The 16,832-nt window shown below is 65.4% G+C and overlaps 6 protein-coding genes across 6 annotated transcripts; all 6 read right to left on the reverse strand.

Annotated features, from left to right (window-relative positions):
* Positions 1–254: 254 nt before the first annotated feature.
* Positions 255–1,619, reverse strand: LMXM_02_0380 (putative FtsJ-like methyltransferase; the record flags this gene model as incomplete). Its single annotated transcript, XM_003871588.1, has 1 exon — positions 255–1,619. The coding sequence occupies one exon, from the start codon at positions 1,617–1,619 to the stop codon at positions 255–257; it is 1,365 nt and encodes a 454-aa protein (XP_003871637.1).
* A 1,140-nt stretch (positions 1,620–2,759) lies between these two features.
* Positions 2,760–3,221, reverse strand: LMXM_02_0390 (putative ubiquitin-conjugating enzyme e2; the record flags this gene model as incomplete). The annotated part of the gene is made up of 1 exon (XM_003871589.1): positions 2,760–3,221. The coding sequence occupies one exon, from the start codon at positions 3,219–3,221 to the stop codon at positions 2,760–2,762; it is 462 nt and encodes a 153-aa protein (XP_003871638.1).
* Positions 3,222–3,809: 588 nt separating this feature from the next.
* Positions 3,810–3,989, reverse strand: LMXM_02_0400 (uncharacterized protein; the record flags this gene model as incomplete). The annotated part of the gene is made up of 1 exon (XM_003871590.1): positions 3,810–3,989. One exon carries the CDS (start codon positions 3,987–3,989, stop codon positions 3,810–3,812), a length of 180 nt encoding a protein of 59 aa, XP_003871639.1.
* Positions 3,990–4,765: 776 nt separating this feature from the next.
* LMXM_02_0410 (putative RNA-editing complex protein MP81) lies at positions 4,766–7,855 on the reverse strand (the record flags this gene model as incomplete). The annotated part of the gene is made up of 1 exon (XM_003871591.1): positions 4,766–7,855. The coding sequence occupies one exon, from the start codon at positions 7,853–7,855 to the stop codon at positions 4,766–4,768; it is 3,090 nt and encodes a 1,029-aa protein (XP_003871640.1).
* Positions 7,856–10,301: 2,446 nt separating this feature from the next.
* On the reverse strand, positions 10,302–13,328 carry LMXM_02_0420 (conserved hypothetical protein; the record flags this gene model as incomplete). Its single annotated transcript, XM_003871592.1, has 1 exon — positions 10,302–13,328. One exon carries the CDS (start codon positions 13,326–13,328, stop codon positions 10,302–10,304), a length of 3,027 nt encoding a protein of 1,008 aa, XP_003871641.1.
* Positions 13,329–15,580: 2,252 nt separating this feature from the next.
* On the reverse strand, positions 15,581–16,693 carry LMXM_02_0430 (putative serine peptidase, Clan S-, family S54; the record flags this gene model as incomplete). Its single annotated transcript, XM_003871593.1, has 1 exon — positions 15,581–16,693. One exon carries the CDS (start codon positions 16,691–16,693, stop codon positions 15,581–15,583), a length of 1,113 nt encoding a protein of 370 aa, XP_003871642.1.
* Positions 16,694–16,832: the final 139 nt, after the last annotated feature.

Below are 16,832 nucleotides of genomic sequence, written 5' to 3' on the forward strand. Positions count from 1 at the left end.
GTCCGTGCGTCTGTCGGAGAAGACGGGGTGAAGAGCGTTGAGGGAGGGCGCGAGGCGGGGGAGGCATCCTCCCCCGCACACACACACACGCACGCACGCACGTCAGGGCGGAGGCCCGGATTGAGGTCTTTGTTGTGTGCTGCTGTTATCCAGTCGTTCACTTAAAGCATGTGCGAGCGGACCTCCTCATCCGCGACGCATGCGTCCCCATCGAGCCTTCCTTGGCCGGGGGAGGAGGGGGAAGAGGTGACACCTCACTGCTGCTCTTCTCCCCCGGTGCTGCTGTCGCGACCTGCGGTAGCCGTCGGCGACTCCACGCGAATCCTTTTCTGCTGCGACCCGTCCGCCTCCGTGTCACGACCATCGGCGACCCCTGCCAGCCGTGACGGCAAAGCAGCGGCAGCGGCCAAGTACGGTGCTTGCAGCGGCGGCTGCACCGGCTCCAGCACGTCGGCCTCCTCATCCCTGTCGTAGCACATGTCCGCGTCAAAGCCAGAAAGGTCGCCGCAGGAGAGGAACGGGGCGAGGACCCGGTCCGCGAGCGTGCAAGACGTGTTTTGGTCGTGGCCCGCGACATCTTGCCCTGTTGCCGCTGCGGCGGCGTCACCATCCGACGCGTGTGAGAAGGGCGCAGTCGTGTCGTAGCAGTACGACGGTGCCTCCGGCGTGAAGCCGCTGGCGCGGAGTGGGCCGCCGCTCACGGTGGCCATCTCGCTCCGCTCTTCCTCCGTGCCCTTCGCATTATCAGCTTCTACGCGTGAGCCGCAGCCGGCGCTCGTCGATGCCGCACCCCTCGAGCAGCCGGTAGCGGCAGAGGAGGGCGCGGCAGCGCCAACGAAGCGAGGCACGTACCCGAGCGGCATGCGAAAGCCCTGGCAGAGAAGAAAGCTCTCCATGGACGCGTTGCGTGAGGACTTGGGCTTCACGACGCGCACCTGTTGAAAGAAGAGCTCGCTTTTCGCGACGAGGAAGGCGGTGTTGGGGCCGCGGAACATCTTCGTCAGGAAGCAGCCACCGGCCCGTAGCACGAACGTGGTGATGTGCAGCGCCGCCAGCAGTAGGTGGTGCTGCAGGTACTCGTCCAGCTCATGCATACCCGTCACATCGGGGGCGCCGTCGCAGAGGACAATGTCCGCCTTCCGCAGTGACGCACCGAGCGCGGGAGAAGGGGCAGAGGAAGAGAAATAGCTGCTGGCAGGCTGCGGCTCGTCATCGGTGCGCGTCACCCCCGTCGACGTCGGCGCGTTCAGCAGCCGAATAATCTCGCGCGCGGTCACCTCGCTCGTTATGTCCCCCTGAAGGAGTGTGACCCCGTCGATGGGGGCCATCTCTTGCAGGTCCACCGCCACCACGCGCGGCGTCTGCGCCAGCAGAGAGTCCCCCTCTGCCGCCGCCGCCGCGGCATTCGCGCCGATCATCTTAAAGTGCTGGGCAAGCACCTGCGACCAGCTGCCAGGCGCGGCACACAGGTCCACCGCCCCGGTGCGGATCTCGGCCGGGCTCAGGATGTTGAACTCCTCATTGATCTGGAGCAGCTTGTACGCGCTGCGAGCACGGTAGCCCTCCTCCTTGGCCCTGCGGTAGTATATATCGCGCTTATCCTTGGATGCGCGACCCATTCTTAGTCCTTGCGTCTCTCGCTACCTCACTGAGCGCAGTCGGTGGCCGTCCGGCGTCAATGGGTGGGGTGTGTGGGTGGGATGAAGGCACCCTTGGGAAGGGGGCGAGATGGACTCCCGTCGGCACACAGCCGCGCAAGCGCACAAAAGTCCGTGGGTCACACGCTTCACTATGGCAGCAACGCCGCGCCGACCGGAGACAGTCGAGACAGGAGCAAAGAACGGGTGGTGCGTGCAGGGGGGGGGGAGAACACAGACACAAGTCGCAGCGGAGGTGGGAGCGTCGCCGAGGGGTGTGGATGAAGTCATGATGACGGTGATGATGAGCGGAGTGACCATTGCACGCACACACGCACACACACGTCCGCGTGTGTGTGCCGAACACATGGGGAAAAGTCTCTGTGTGGGGGGAGGGAAGGGGGTGGGCGTGCGAGCCCGTACCGGTGCACAACGGGCATTGAAGTCGATGCACCCAGGAGTGGACCCAGCTGCAGGAGGAAGGAGGTCAGGATGGGCAGAAGGACACCGAAGACGAGCCTTCGAGGATATCGAAAGACAGAGGGGGGACGAAACAGCAGCAGCAGCAGCAGCAGCTCGAGAGAGCGCCCTCTGCCCTCCCCGCGGGCGCGCTCGTGCCCACGACGTGTCTCCGCCATCCATAGTCTCTCTGCAAGTCACGCCCCGCCCCTCCCCCTACCATGCGCCGATGCCCGTCTACTCCGATGCTGCCTCGACATCGTGGGTGCCTCCGCTTGCTTGCTTCGGTTGCTTGTCTTCTATCGATGTTTAGCTTGTTTGCCTTCAATCACACGAGGAGGTGGCGCTCCCAGTGAGAGCGGGGGGAGGGGGGCTGAGAAGGCGATGGCGGGATGGAGGCCAGCCCATCCCCCCACGCAGACCCCCCCCGTGAGCGTCCGTGTGTGCGGTGGGGGTGCGGAGAGGGAGGGAGAGTCATGCCCATAGACCTGTGTCGCTGACGACCCACCCACCGCGCACACGCACACACACACACACGTCGAGGCAGGAGTATCATCACCGGCAGCCCCCTACCAGCCCCGTCCCGTCCTCCTCCCCCCTCCCTCCCCAAGCCCCACACGCACACAAAAGCCTTCGCAACCTTTCTCTCGCGTGCAACGTAGGCTAGCCCTTCCAATGATGCCTCTGCACCTCCTCGCGCACGCGAGCCTCGTACTCCTTGATGTCGCGCATGTACACCTTGTACGGCTCCTCCTGTGCGGGGTCTTTGATGTTGGGGTGGTCCAGCAGCTCCTGGATGGCCAGCAGTATCTGCTTTATCGTGATGTTCGGGCGCCAGTCCTTCTCCTCGTTGAGGATCGAGAGGCAGACGGTGCCGCTCGGGTACACGTTGGGGTGGAAGAGCACCGGCGTGAAGACACACTTAGGAGGCTTTGTGGGGTAATCCTCCGTAAAGTTCAGGCGGAGGCGGAACTCGCCGCCCTCCCACGGCGTGCCAGGCTTCCCGGGGATGCCCGCCTCCCAGTGAAGCAGGTCCAGCCCAGCCGGGAGGGTGGCGGCGGCGGCGGAGTCCCTCGCCGCAGCAGCGCCCGCCCCGGGCGTTGTACTTGAGGGAGAGACGGACATAGAAGACGACGAGGCGGTCGCGTTGCTGGATGTCGAACCCGAGGCCGTGGGCAGCGTCAGCTGCGTTCCCTCACGCATGTGCTTCACGCCACTGACGCGGCAGCTGCCTGGGGCGATCTCGAGCGGCTTGGCCCAAAAACCAAACGGTCGATCTCTCCGCCAAGCCTTGCGCTCCTCACGCAGGCGCGACTGCGCCAGTGACAGCCCTGACATGGGGTGGGGCCCTTTGGGAGCGACAGAGAGGGTGTTCCCCACACACCCTGCGTCCTGTAAGCGTGCGGTGCGTGTGCTCGGGTGATGGCGACGTCCCCACCCACCCACCCCCACACACACACACCACCCCTCCCCCGAAAAAATAGGCGCACCGGATGCTGGGAGGATATATATATATGGGAAGAGAGCTGGAGATGGAAAAGAATTCGTGCGCGTCCCGCTCGCTGCGTTGCGCCGCTGCGGCTTCCGTCGACCGACCCACCCCGTCTCCCTCTCACGATCTCCCACGTGACAGCGGTGTGAGCGGCGCAGGCGTGTCGGGTGGAATAGACGTCTTTGTGTGTGTGTGTGTGTGTGTGTATGTGTGTATGCAGCTCAGCGGCCCGGGGAGAGTTGCAAGAGGAGAGCCTTGAGCACAGGGAGAAAAATCGCGCTGTGACAGAGCTTAATAGAAAATCTGCGGAGGAGGAGAGAGGTGAAGGGTTGCATGGGGCTCAGCAGCAGCAGCAGCAGCAGCAGCAGCAGCATAAGGTGGAGAAGAGCACGTGCGGACATCAAGCTGGTCCTTGCGCGCCATCGTTGCTTCGGACCACGGTATGGGGTCTGCGCCTGCACACGCCTCCGCAATACGTGGCTTCAAGCACCACGGCAACGATCTCCCGGCGACCCGTACGTGGGCAGCGGTGTGCCGAGCTTACATATATACATATATATATATATATATACATATGCATGTGTGCGCGTCCCGTGTAATATACTCGTGACCAGACGTGACGTGACGACACGGCACCGCGGAGGCCGGCGCCTGCTCCCACCTGGCGGACTTGGCGCGTGCTCGTGCGCCGTCCGGCACGTCTTCCGATGCAGCGCTTTCTTCTTATTCTTTGATCGTTAGCGGGGTCACTGCCACACGCACAGACACACAGGTACACACAGGCACACAGGCACAGACAGCTGATCAACGCCGCCATGATGATCACCGAGGTCGGGCGCACGCACAACGACAACCAGCATGAGCACAGACACTCGCACGCCACCATCGACGATGGGGGGAGGAAGGGAGGGAGGGAGGGGGAAGGGGACGAGAACGTATGCACGACGGAAGCGGGCGCGACGGCGCCTTCTCCATTGACGTGCACTCAGCGACAGCCATTCCCCCCTCCCCATCAAGACCGGCATCCACACGACACAACACGAGCGCGAGCAGCAGCACAACAGGGAATCGGCGCTGAAAACAAGAGAGGGTGGAGAGGGTCATGAGGGACGAAGCACTTCGACAGGGGGGGGGGCAGCGCGTACACCCTCAAAGACGCCGATAAAGAAAGGGCGTGCTACGCCTCCAAGACACGCACGCACCCAAGGGGCGGCGCGACCTGCACATAGGGGTACGCGTGCGACCGTCGCGACACCGTGTCGACGTTCCGATTCAGGCGCAGCGACCCGGCAACGAATATCGTGGAGCCCAAGCGGGCCTGTTGCCTCAGCAACGCGACAGGGACGAGATCGCCGACGCAGCGCACAACGATCAAGTCCTCGTCCACGTCCGCACCGTCCTCCTCCTCCTCTCCGTTGCCGGCGCCCACGTGGCTCCCCACCGCGTCTCCAGATGCAGCGCCCGACGACCCCGCAGAGGTGTTGCGCACTGCGAGAACGTACTGCAGAATGCGGGTGGCGCCAAGGAAGCCCTCCTGCACATCCCGCACCGTGCCGATCAGCACCATGTTCACAGCCGATCGCACGTGCACCTGAGGGGCATCGGTGCCATCGGCCGTCGTGGCACCAATGGCGGATGCCGACGCAGGCGACCCGCCAGTGGATGCATCGGCCGTGTCGCTTGCCTCGTCGCGAATCGCCGCGCTCTCGGCACCGTCCTTGCCGCCGTCGCCGCCGCCATGATTCGGGAGGCCGGCACCGTCGCTCTCAGTGGAGCTAAAAGACTCCGCGGAGGTGCTGTGGCGCTTGGGGTACATAACGCGGTACGCCTGCTGCACCGCCAGCAACTCGGCTCGCGCTAACAGCTGCTGGTGCCTGGCAACGCGGTAGAGGAGCCGCCAGTCCGCCTCGGAGAGGCTATCGTCCCCGTCTCCGCCAGCGCACCCATGATCCTCGTCGAGCGCAGCCGCTGCCTTGTCATCCCCGCCGCCGTAGCCGGCGTGCTCCGACTGCAAGTGGTCTTCGAGGGAGTCCAGTAGTCGGAAGCGCGGCACCCGCTCGGCGTACCAGCTCCACGCCTCAACATCCGCAAGCAAGGGTTGGTCCTCGAGGGAGCCTGACGGCGGCACACCACCTGCTGACCTCGACGAGGAGGCGCCTGCGGTCGCAGCCGACGTCGCCCCCGCAGCAGTAGAAGCAGTCCGCTCCGTATCAGACCCCGGGCGCGGCCTGGCTCCCTGATCGCCACCGCATGCACCGGCAGTCGGCGCCGCGGAGGTGGTTGCCTCCCTGCCCGCCACCAGTGACGGGGGCAGCAGCGGCGCCATGATCTTCATCAAGTCTGGCAAGGCGCGTCGCTGGCACAGCGGACACGCATACGGCCTCGCTGCCCACCGCGACAGCCACTCCATCTCCGTGGCCGGGGAAGAGACAGCGTCGCCAGCGGTGCTGCCGTCCGCCGCACCCGACTGGGCCGCGGCGGCAACCGCAGCCGCCTTACCCTCGAGGTCGACGAAGGGGTTGATCGGCTCCCTTTCCGACTCCACCAGCACAGCATTCGGGCTGTCGCCGAACGGGTTCGGGTAGTGGCGGCTGAGCTCCGCTATAGACAACTCCTGCGCGGTCGGCGCCGCCCCAAGAGCTCCACCGCCGATCCCGCCGCCGGCGGCGGCATCGATGCCGCCAGCACCGAGCGTGCCGTCGGCGTTGCGCTGCTGCGTTGGAAGCAGCCGGGGGGCCATTGTGAATGGCGAAAACACCGACAACGCAGACGAAAGCCGGCGCTTGATGCCTGGCGCGGCGCCATCTGGCGTGGCTCGCACAGTGGCCCGCTCCGCCGCCCCCTCCAACTCAGCGCGGTTGTCGGCGACGCCCTCCACGATGAGCACACTGGGGATGAAAAAGCGCCCTTGGCAGCTGTCGTAGCTCCGCTTCGGGTGTTGCCGGAGGTTGGCTCGCGTTGCGGCGATGCCAGCTGGCTTCTCGATGTCGTCTCGTGCCAGCGCCACGTCGTCCCAGACGACATCGAGAAGCTCGTCGATAAGCTCGTCCTCCGGGAAGTCGACGCGCGGTGTCGCGCGGTAGTCAGCAGCGAGATTAGGGGCGGAAGGTTTGCCAACACGTGAGCCCCCGGCGACGCCCGCCGCGGCCGCAACCTCATCGCTCGCCTCCAGTCCCCTCGCCCTAGCCGCCGATCCCATTGGCAAAGTACGTGTCACGCGGGCTGCAGCTGCCGTCTTGGCGGTCGCCGTGGTGGCTACGGAGACAGCCTTGTCCTCGTACCCGACGATCTCGCCCGGCCCCGGGCCCTCCATTACAACCGCGCCGCCGGCGCTGCTGCGGCTGCCGCTCTGCCCGTGGCGCTGCTGCACGTGCTCCTCTGCGGTCTGGCGCCGTCTAAACGGGCGATTGCATGCACTGCAGTGGTACAGCATGGACGGGACCACCGGCATGCGTATGGCAACTGTCTGTACTTCCGCATGCACGCTGCGTGCTGTGGTGGCGCCTTCCGCGAAGCTCACCTCTGCCGCTGACGCTGTCGCACAAGACGGTGCGGGGGGAGGCACACTGGAGGCGGCGTCGCTTGCGCTCGGGGCGGCGGCTTCTGTTCCCGCCCGCCTTGGCGCTGGAACCCATAGCGAGCGCGTGCCGGTCGTGGAGAAGGGCGGCGGGTTGTGGGTAGGGCGGTAGGCAAGGCACGAGGGCTCCACTATGAGCTCCGCATCCGTCGTGCTGCCGCCGCCGCTAGCGCCTCGGCCGCGCTTGTTCTGGACTGCCTCCATGGCCGCCGTCATGGCCGCCAGTCGGTCCCGCTGCGCCGATGGGTAGATAGGCTCCGGCACGGCAGGCGGGCCGGCGTTCGGGACGGAGGGCGCGAGCTGCGGTGGCACGTTGAGCCACACGCCATGCTTGTAGTGCGCCTCCTCGAGGAGGGTACGATGCAGGTCGACATCGGACAAGATAAACGTCTCGTGGAAGCAGAACGCGGGGCTCACGCCGTGCGACGACGACAACGGCGCCGCCGCAGCAGCAGCAGCGGCAGCCGCAGCCGCACTGTCGCCTCCGCTAGGAGGCGCTGGTGCACTGCCGTCACGGACGCCGCTACTGCCGAAGTCGCCGTCCGTGGTGCCCGAGGGACGAGTCGATGGTGTGCTGGCGTGTCGAAGGGCGGCGGTGTACGCGAAAGCTGAGCGGGCCGGATGCGCAAGGTGGCGCCATCGGCCGCGCACGAGCAGCGACGTCAGCGACGGACGCGAAGAGCGTCGCATCGGCAGCATGAATCTCCTTTTTCCTCAAGGGCGCATGCCCGTGTGTGTGCGTGTGTGTGCGTGTGTGTGTGTAAGAGAGAGAGCGCAACACGGAAGGGTGCAGACGGAGAGCAGCGAAGAAGGTAATAGGCATCCAAGAGGGGGGAAAGACGTGAAAGCCAAGCAACGGCGTGCAGAGCCTACGCAGCTTCTTGCGAGTGCGAGCGCGGACGCGGGCGGCATGTCATCCCCCGCGCCCTCCGTCTTCACCTCCGCCCCTTTTCCCCATCATCCTCCGCGAGCTGCGCACACCCGCGCGTGCGTGGCAAAGGACAGGAGAGAACAGAGCGTCCCACACGCACAGCACGACCATGTCGGCTGTTTTACGTGCCCTCGCCTCGCCTTACGCGAGCACCGTCGCACACACGTGCCCGGTGCCGCATGCGGTGACCGCCTCCCTCCCTCTTCTCGGAGCCGTCGTGTCTTCGGTTGCCATGTAAGTGCTGTTGTTGCTGCCCAGGCAGGGGGGCGGGTGGGTTAACTTTAGGAAGACATTGTTAGAGACAAGCCCGCATCGCCGGCGTGGCCCAGCACACGTCGCGCAACGCACGCCGGCAAGACACAGATCAAGGCGTCCCGTGGGACAGAGAATGGGTGCCCCGTCTACCGCAGAGGCAGAGAAACACACGGGCAGCACCCACCCCCATGCCCTGACGATGAAGGACACCGGCAGCAGCAGCAGCAGCAGCAGCAGACACACAGAGAGAGAAGTGCAGCGCAAGCCGAAGGGCCGTCCCCGCGCACCCCCTCGTGCTACCGGTGGTCCGGAATAAAATCGAAAGAAGAAGGCCAACCCTCTGCTGATGAGCTCTTCGCCACGCGTGTGAGCGCGCGCACGAGCACCCTCGTCTCCACCTCCGAGACAGCCACGCACATGCAAAATACCATCCACGGTGGTTCCCCGCCTCTCACCGCCACGAGCGACGGGGATTGCAAGCACCAGCACGCATGCCGACAAAGTGCAGGTGATGTGTGGGTGCGCACCCGATGTGTGCGCTGCATCGCCGCGGTAAGGGTTACGGCCCTTTACAAGACACAAGCGAGCAGAACGTCACGTGAAAGGGGCGCGGCGGGAAGGTGTGGTCCTGCGCACCTTCAGAGAGATGGAGAGGCGCACGGGGTCGACGGGGCAAAGATAAGCGAAATACAGCACCGGCGTCCCCAATCACCCACCCACACCCTCTCCTCCCGCACGCCCGCACCACACAGCCGCCTTCACCCCGCCATCACGTCCTCCCGCGTTGCCGACAACCAGCTGCGCCGTCGCTTGCTATTCTTTGGGGGAAGTAGCGAGCTCGCCGCTGCCCTCCGCGTCACGCAAGAACACGAACACGGCTTAGGGACTGCGTACATGTCTATGGTCAGCACACAAGGATGCACTCGCGCCCACCCCCTGCGCCTCGCGTGCGCCGGTTGAGCATGTGAGGCGCAGGGCACGCCTACGAGCCCCCCTTTCTCCGTGAGTGGGCCGATTACAGCTGCTGCTGCCACCGCGCTTCGGCGGATGTGAGCTCTCTTGCCGCAACGGCATACGACGGGCGCAGGGAGGGAGATGGGGCAGTCGCGTGAAGGACAGCATGGAAAGAATGGCATGTTGAAGGGAGAAGGCCGGCGGCGACAGCGAGGCGGGAAGCGCTCAAGCAACAGACCTCAGGGACACGGGAGACCAGGCGGGGCGGCTGCGCGGTTTCGACCTCGCGACTGTCCAACGAGCGTGAGGAGAGTACCGTTCACGGACAGGGACGAAGCTGGCCGGCGGTGGTGACCGGCTGAACCACTCCGCCACATCGGAGGAGGGGCGTGGAGTGGAGTGTGGAGGCAAAAGACAGCCATGCCAGCGGCCCACGCGCCCACGTGATTCAGCAGACGATCCTGTCCTCGCCGCCGTGCGCCAGTGCTGCGATGCGTAAGCCGTGCGAACGGGCACTGGGGCCGACTTTCACGGCCGCTACGGCTCTGTCTGTCGGACCCAGCGATGGTGGGGTGGGGGCAGGGTGCAGGTGGCCCGTGCACACCATCCGTGGATGGCGGGCCCGCTGCCGTCGGTCGCACACAACGGCGTGGCGTCCGGCGCCAGCGAATATAGTGGAGGCGAGGGAAGTCAGCTTCCGAGGCGTGCATCGAGTCACGAAGCGGCTGGCACCCATCCTGCGTACACCCCTCCACAACCCACCGCGACTGTTGTTGTGCCCCGGCAACGCCGCCTTGCCGCCCTTCCCGGTGATAGGCCAAAGGCGGGACACCGTTACGCCGGCCACGGTCCCCGCCAGCCTAGCGCCGCCGCCCCCCCCGCCGGCACCACCCACAACGTCAGCCACCCGTGGCGTCAACGATAGCATCGGCGGCCACAGCGGGCTCGAGGTTTCCTCGGCATACACCGCACACCATCGACGCAATGGCCGTCGCGTCACTGCCGGCGGTGTCCGGCCACGTCTAGGCAGGATGGCTTCTGCCGCTCGGCCCCATCGGCGCAGATATCACTGACGCTGACGCTGACGCTCTGCCGAGCTCCTGCGACCCCTCCGTGTTCCCCAAGCCGGACGACGTTGTCTTGTGCGCTGGGGCACTCGTCCGGTGCATGCATCACCACCGACGGCGGCAGCGGCCACAACGGCTCTGCGCCGTCCACCTCGTCCCGCGCCGGGACTGGCGCCCACGACGCGGCGATGTTCAGCGGCGCACATGTCATCTGCTGTGCCCGCAGTCCGCGCAGCAGCGTCGAGCCGATGAGCAGCAGCACCACCACGTAGAGGTAGGCGGCGAGGAAGTCCGGCACCGCATGGGGGTACACCGTGATGATGGGCAGTGCAACAAACAACCCGATGCACAGGATGACGTGCATGCGCCACTCGGCGCGCTCCTGTCGCGTCGACTCCGAAATCTGCTGCAGGTGAAACGGCATCTGCGGTGCCACCATGCGGAAGTAGTGCAGAAACTCGTGCAGATCCGTGATGCCCGAGAACTTGTGACTCTTGATGGCCGGCATCTTGCGCTCTGTCGCAGGGACCTCCCAGGAGAAGTCGAGCACCGGCTCGCGGTCCCAGATGCTGTGGTAGCCGTACAGGGCGGCAAAGCGGACGCTGCTCAGGTCTGTCGCGGTCACCACCGGCTCGATGATGCTCTCGTACACGGTGATAAGCCGCTCGTCCGTGAGCACGTAGAGCCGCCCGCAGCCGCGGACGACCACGACGAGCAGCAGCGCAAAGCCAAGCACGACGACCAGGCCGCACGCCGCCACGGCCGTCGAGCCGCTCAGCCTCACAATCGCGAAGGTGTTGTCGCTCACCGAGGACAACAACAGCATCCAGATACCAAAGAGGAGGCCCGCGAGCAAGTCCAGCAGCAGCCACTTGTTCTCCATCAGCACGCCGCGCAGCCGCGGCTCGGAGTACCATGTGATGAGCTCATCCCTGAAGAGGGTCGCCTTGAGAGCCTTGCGGTACTGCGGGGAGAGAAAGTCGGAGCTCAGCAGCTGCGCCGTCTCGGCCCGCTTCTGGCGAGCCACTCTATCGGGCAGCGTCGTCGCGAGCGACATCGGCGTAGCGGCCGCCGCGCTCGTCGCAACGGTCGCCGAAGCGGATACAGCAGCGGCAGCGGCAGCCGGGGATGTTTGGGCACCGGACAGGAACTTGAGCGCTTCCATGACACCTGCCGTGCTGGTGCTCCCCGCGGCCGCGGCCGCAACTGCCGACGGCGGCGGGGTTGGGTACTGCAGCAGACGCGTCCGCTGAAAAGGTAAGGACAAGCACGACGGCATAGACGCCGTGGGCGTTGCCGCGGTGGGGTCCACGTCCACCCTCATCACGGGTGTCATGGAGGCGCCCGCAGCAGCCACAACGCTGGTGGCAGCGGCAGTGGCGGTGGTGGGCGCCGTAGTGCCTGCATCTCCGCCGTAAGCGCCAGAGCCCGCCATGGCGGCAGCCATGGGCGTGCACATCGCCGTCAAAGCACCGCCAACCCTCGCCAGGGTGGCTGGTGCGAGGTGTATCGATGCGATTTGGGCACGGTACTTCTTCAACTCCGGGATCTGGTCGTGCAGCGAGCGCCCGCGCAGCCGCAGTGCCAGTCTCAGGTACGTGGTGCTCGCCATGTTTCGTCGCGCGTCGTTCAGGAACTGCAGTTTCGCGTTGTGCGAGTGCAGTGGCGAAGGCATGCTCTCCCTCTCCGCCTCGGATGCGCTACCAGTGATGGACGCGGCGCCGGCGGCTGCCGTCGTCACCCGCGAGGTGGTGCGTCGGTGCCGCGTTGCGGAGCACACCTCCCCATTCACCTCGCGCTCCTCCTCCGTCTCGAAGAGCGGCGCGCGGCCGCGGTGACGCACAATGTACCAGACGAAACCGCCGAAGGACAGGTACGCCACGATGAGCACCTCGGCGAAGTAAATATCCGCGAACCACGGCTTCAGGGACACGGCGAAGCTGAGGATAATGACGATGGACGAGCTGAGGAGGGCGAGAGAGACGGGCACAAAGGCGAAGCGGGCGACGTTGCACCAAAAACAAACGTCGCCCGGGCCGAGACGGACGGGATGGCGGCATCGGCAGATTGGGCAGTAGCCGGTGGCCGCTGTCGTCGTCACGATCGACGCGGTGCGATGGAGAAGGGTATGCTGCCCCGACTGCTGTTGCTGCTGCTGCTGCGCGGTCGGGCTCGATGATACCCCCTCACCACCGTCGTCACTGCCGCGCTCTCCGAAATCTTCGGTGCCGCCGTAGCCCTCGCGAAACGGCGAGGCGTCGCTGTGCCCCTTCTGCACTGCGGACGGCGGAGTGATGTCTGGCACCGCGGCCGTGGCGCCATCGTCGCCCGCCGGGTCAGGGGGCCTGTGCCGACCGGCGAGGAGGTCGGACAGGAACGGCTCGTACTTCCACGGCAGCTGGTGAATGGTCTGCATCCACGTGTACAAGAGGATCGAGAGGACGAACAAAATGCAGCCCAGTACAAGCGCAGCGATGGACGGCGCACGGCAGATGTAAATATTATTCGTCGTCTTCGAGGCGGCGCAGAACATGTCGGGGCACACCGCGTTGAAGCTGCGCTCGCGAAAATCCTCACAGAACTGCGCGCGGAACGCGGCGATCTCAGCCGGGGTGTGCTCCGCCACTGCCTCGCCTGCCCCGCCGGCGGGGGCGGGGGTGGCTCGGTAGTAGGACAGCACCGTGCTGTTGACCTCCTTGCACGTCCGCGTGCTCTCGCACCAGCCGCACATCAGCGGCGGTGGCATGAGCCCATCCGTTTGATCGAAGACACACTCGCTACAGCGGCTGATGTCCGCGCAGACGTTGAAGGCGTGTGCGGCTGGGCACGTGTCACTGAGGAGACGCAGGAAGACCACCACCACAGCCACCGTCACCCCACATCGGCGTGACAGCCGCAGTCGACGATCCTCATCGCGGCGGGAGCCGCCCCGCCACTTCACTGACACGACCCCCATAGCGTCCCCCTCACACCCCTGGAGACGAACCCGAGCAAGCGGGGCACCGCCCTGGACACCGACACAGCAGGCAGACCCGCGCTCCCGAGCGAGCCCACGCGCGACAGAGAACGAATAGCCACACGGTGTACGCTAAACGTCCGCGAGAGGTGTCGATGACGGACCCGAGCGTGGGGGAGGTTGGGGACACAAGACCGCCACACACACACAGAGACAGAGAAGGAGAGTCGAGCCAAGATGGAGAGAGGGCAAGGGAAACCGGAGCAGCGCCGAGGACGAGTGCACATGCGTCGTGTGCCGCGGCAGCCTTGTGGACGCAGCACACACACACACACACACACACACACACACACCTTCCACTCTTCCCCTCTGCTTGTGTTTCTATCGCTGGTTTATGTTAGCGCGCTGCTTCTGCGGTGATGGCGGCCTTATGTATGTATCGGCATGGCCTACCCCTCACCTCTGCCGCCGTTGAGGAACGCTGAGGGCCCAACAGAAGGTCGCGTCGTGGGGGAGGAGGGGGAGGAGTCTGCGTGTGTGCGTGTGGCGTGTAGACCCGAACGATGCAGTGAAGCGAAACCGAAGACCGTACGAAGCAAAACTAAGGAGGAGGGGGAGTACTGCTCGAGTGCGAGAGCCCGCGCGCAGAGGGGGTGGGGGGAGGAGAAGGGTTGCACGTGCCGCACAAGGCGTTGGAGTGGAGAAGTTGCGCGTGGCCGTGCGTGTCGCACCAGTGAGCGAGACTGAGCCGCGTTGGCGCAGACGCTCATGAGAGGAAGAGGGGTGTCGGAGAAGGAGAGCCACGTCGAAGATGATGAAGAGTCGAAGACAGCGTCGCCGAAGTAGGGGTGTCGATGATTCAAGCAGAGGCGTGCGTGTGTGCGTGGCGCAGGCGACGCGAATTGAAAGAGCGGTGTCCCAGAACCACCATTGTACCCCTCGCCTGCGCGCCTGCACAGACACGTAGGCGAAGGCATACACACCCCCGCTTCCACGCACACACAGCCGTCGTTGGCGTCGGCCCCGCTCGTGAGCACGATTCACGGTCGTGTCCCGTGCTCTCGTCGCTGGCGTTTCGGTTGCTGTTCCTCCGTGGGCTGCCATGTCCGGCCGCGGATGCGGTCATACCCTTCGGCAGGAAGACACGGGACACGCCACAGACGGCATGCATGCACGCACGCATATATATATATATATAGTTGCTTACCAATGACAGGAATAGACACCTGCTCCTCCTGCGCGCAGCTCCTCCCCACCCGGTCCCAAGCGACGGATACGCCGCAGCCTTGTAGTCGGTGCGGTGAACGGCACCGACACGACCGGGAGCCGCTCCCGCATAGCAGCACGCACCCCCCGCCGCCGTTTTTTGGCGATCATCCGTTCCACATCAGCGCGCAGTGCGGTGCTCGCCTTCTTCTTGCGTGGCTTCGTCGGGGCCACGGCGTAGTAGCGAGACTACCTGCTGTCGAAGAAGGTTGTGTACGTGCATGAACACACGGGTCACCTTCACCGCGTGACCCGTGTCGGCCGCGGCCGTGGGCATCGTCACCGTGATGATGAGGAAAGGAGAGCGAGAGAGACGACAGCAGCGCAGATGCACTCAGCACAACGCGCTGTCGATCAACCAGGTGAAGCTCCCCAGGTGGGAGCTGAGCAGCGCTCGAGCACCGGCGTTCACGGCCTCTGTTGGCCTGTGTCTTGTCCGTGAGTCGAGTTCGCCACGGTGAGCAAGCGGGAATCAGCGGCGGCAGTTCACACTAGTGCGTGTCGAGCGAAACCGGCGAAATAACGCAAGGAGAGCAGAGAAGCGGTGGCACGACAGTGACGAAGCTGTGTCGAGGAGGTGGGCCGCACGGAGGGGGAGAGGGCCGGCAGCGGCGAGCGTGTGCAGGCGACGTCAGCACACGTAATCGCGTGCCGGCAGCATCGGCTACAACCCACAATAGAGCATGTTTGTTTGTTTGGGGGGGGGAGGGAGGGAGGGGGAAGAGGAGGAGGAGTGTCGACTTCTTCGTGAGAGGTGTCCCATGGTCGTGGTGGTTCGCCCTTGCCTCGACGTCTCTGCATGGCGCGTCGCCGCCCCTCCGCTGCAGGGCGAGGAGGAGGAGGAGGGGGGAGGAGGTAGGGGTACGGAGACACGGTTGAGGTGTATACGCCCACGGTGCACTGCCCCCCCCCCATCCCGGACGACGACGACGACGAGGGGGAGTCTGGTGGTGGGGGAGGGGTGCATAGCCTCAGCACCCTCCGACCTAGAAACGCGACCGTACACGCACGTACACTTGTGTGCCCGGCCTCGGCAGCCACTGTGCGACACGTCGACGGCTTTGTGTGAGGCGCAGGCGCCGGGACTTCCGCACCCACAGCCAGCAGTAGCCCATGCCCCAACCCACGACGAAGCCGCCCACGTGTGCGGCGTGGCCGACGGTCTGGGTGGGCATCAATATGCGCCACGTCGACTGCAGCGCACGCCGCTCTGCCTCTGCCGCGTAGTCCGTCGCGCCGAGGCTCGGCGCCAGCAGTGCGATGTAGCGGTTGATGAGGTCCTTGGCTAGCAGGAGAGCCTCCGGCACCACGAGGCAGAACGCAGTGATGGACCGGCCGTGATAGGCGGCGCTGAACCCAGAGAGGGCGCAGATGCCCGCACTCGCCCCGCACATGAGCATCGCATTGTCCACTGCCTCCTGTGCCGATACGGCCAAGTTGCTGCTGCACGCCTCCGCGCGCTGCCGGAGCGCTTCGGCAACTTTGCTGAGTGATTCCAGGATGTGCCCGTCTGAGGCACTAGACACAACTTTACACTTCACATCGGCGGCAGCGGCAGCAGCCCGCGCAGCGCACTCGCGACGCAGCGCCAGCGTAAAGTTGTTGTAGAGCATCTGGGAGCACAGCCCACCAACGGCACCGCCGACGGCCCACACGAAGAACGCGCCGGCCGAGCGGGCACACGCCTGCACGCGGCTGCGCTGCCCCAAAACGGCGCGCATCTCTGACGCCATTCTCTGTGCGGCAGAGCTCCCCGCAACACCGCGGGACGCACTCGGCTCCTCGTCGTCCCGTGAAGTGGTCCACCGGCGAGCCACCGCACCCTCCGCAGCGGTGTCCGCTACGTCACCGAACTCAGCAAGAGTCGCGGCGAAGGAGAGGACGTTTGTGAGAAGGTGATTCGACGAGATGTGCACGAACAAGTGCGTGAGCACCCGACCAGGTCGCTTGGCAAACAGGTTGACGCTGAAGCCGTGGCGCATCACACGCGCAGCGCAGTCTGCATCCGATGGCCAGCGCCCGCTAGAGCAGTGGACGGTCAGGAGCACGAGGATCGGGGCGAAGTGTATGGCCGTGCATATCGGATCGACACGCACCATGGGGAACGCAACAGGGGAACGTGTTGCAGCTGCGCGTGGCGGTGTATGGTACCAGATGCACGAAAGGGGTCACCGGAAAGGGGAGAGAGGCAGAGACAGGCAGACAGAGAAGTGCGCCTCACCCAAGAGGAGGAGGTTC

Source organism: Leishmania mexicana, chromosome 2 (assembly GCF_000234665.1).
Source record: "Leishmania mexicana MHOM/GT/2001/U1103 complete genome, chromosome 2".
Classification (NCBI taxonomy): Eukaryota; Euglenozoa; class Kinetoplastea; order Trypanosomatida; family Trypanosomatidae; genus Leishmania; species Leishmania mexicana.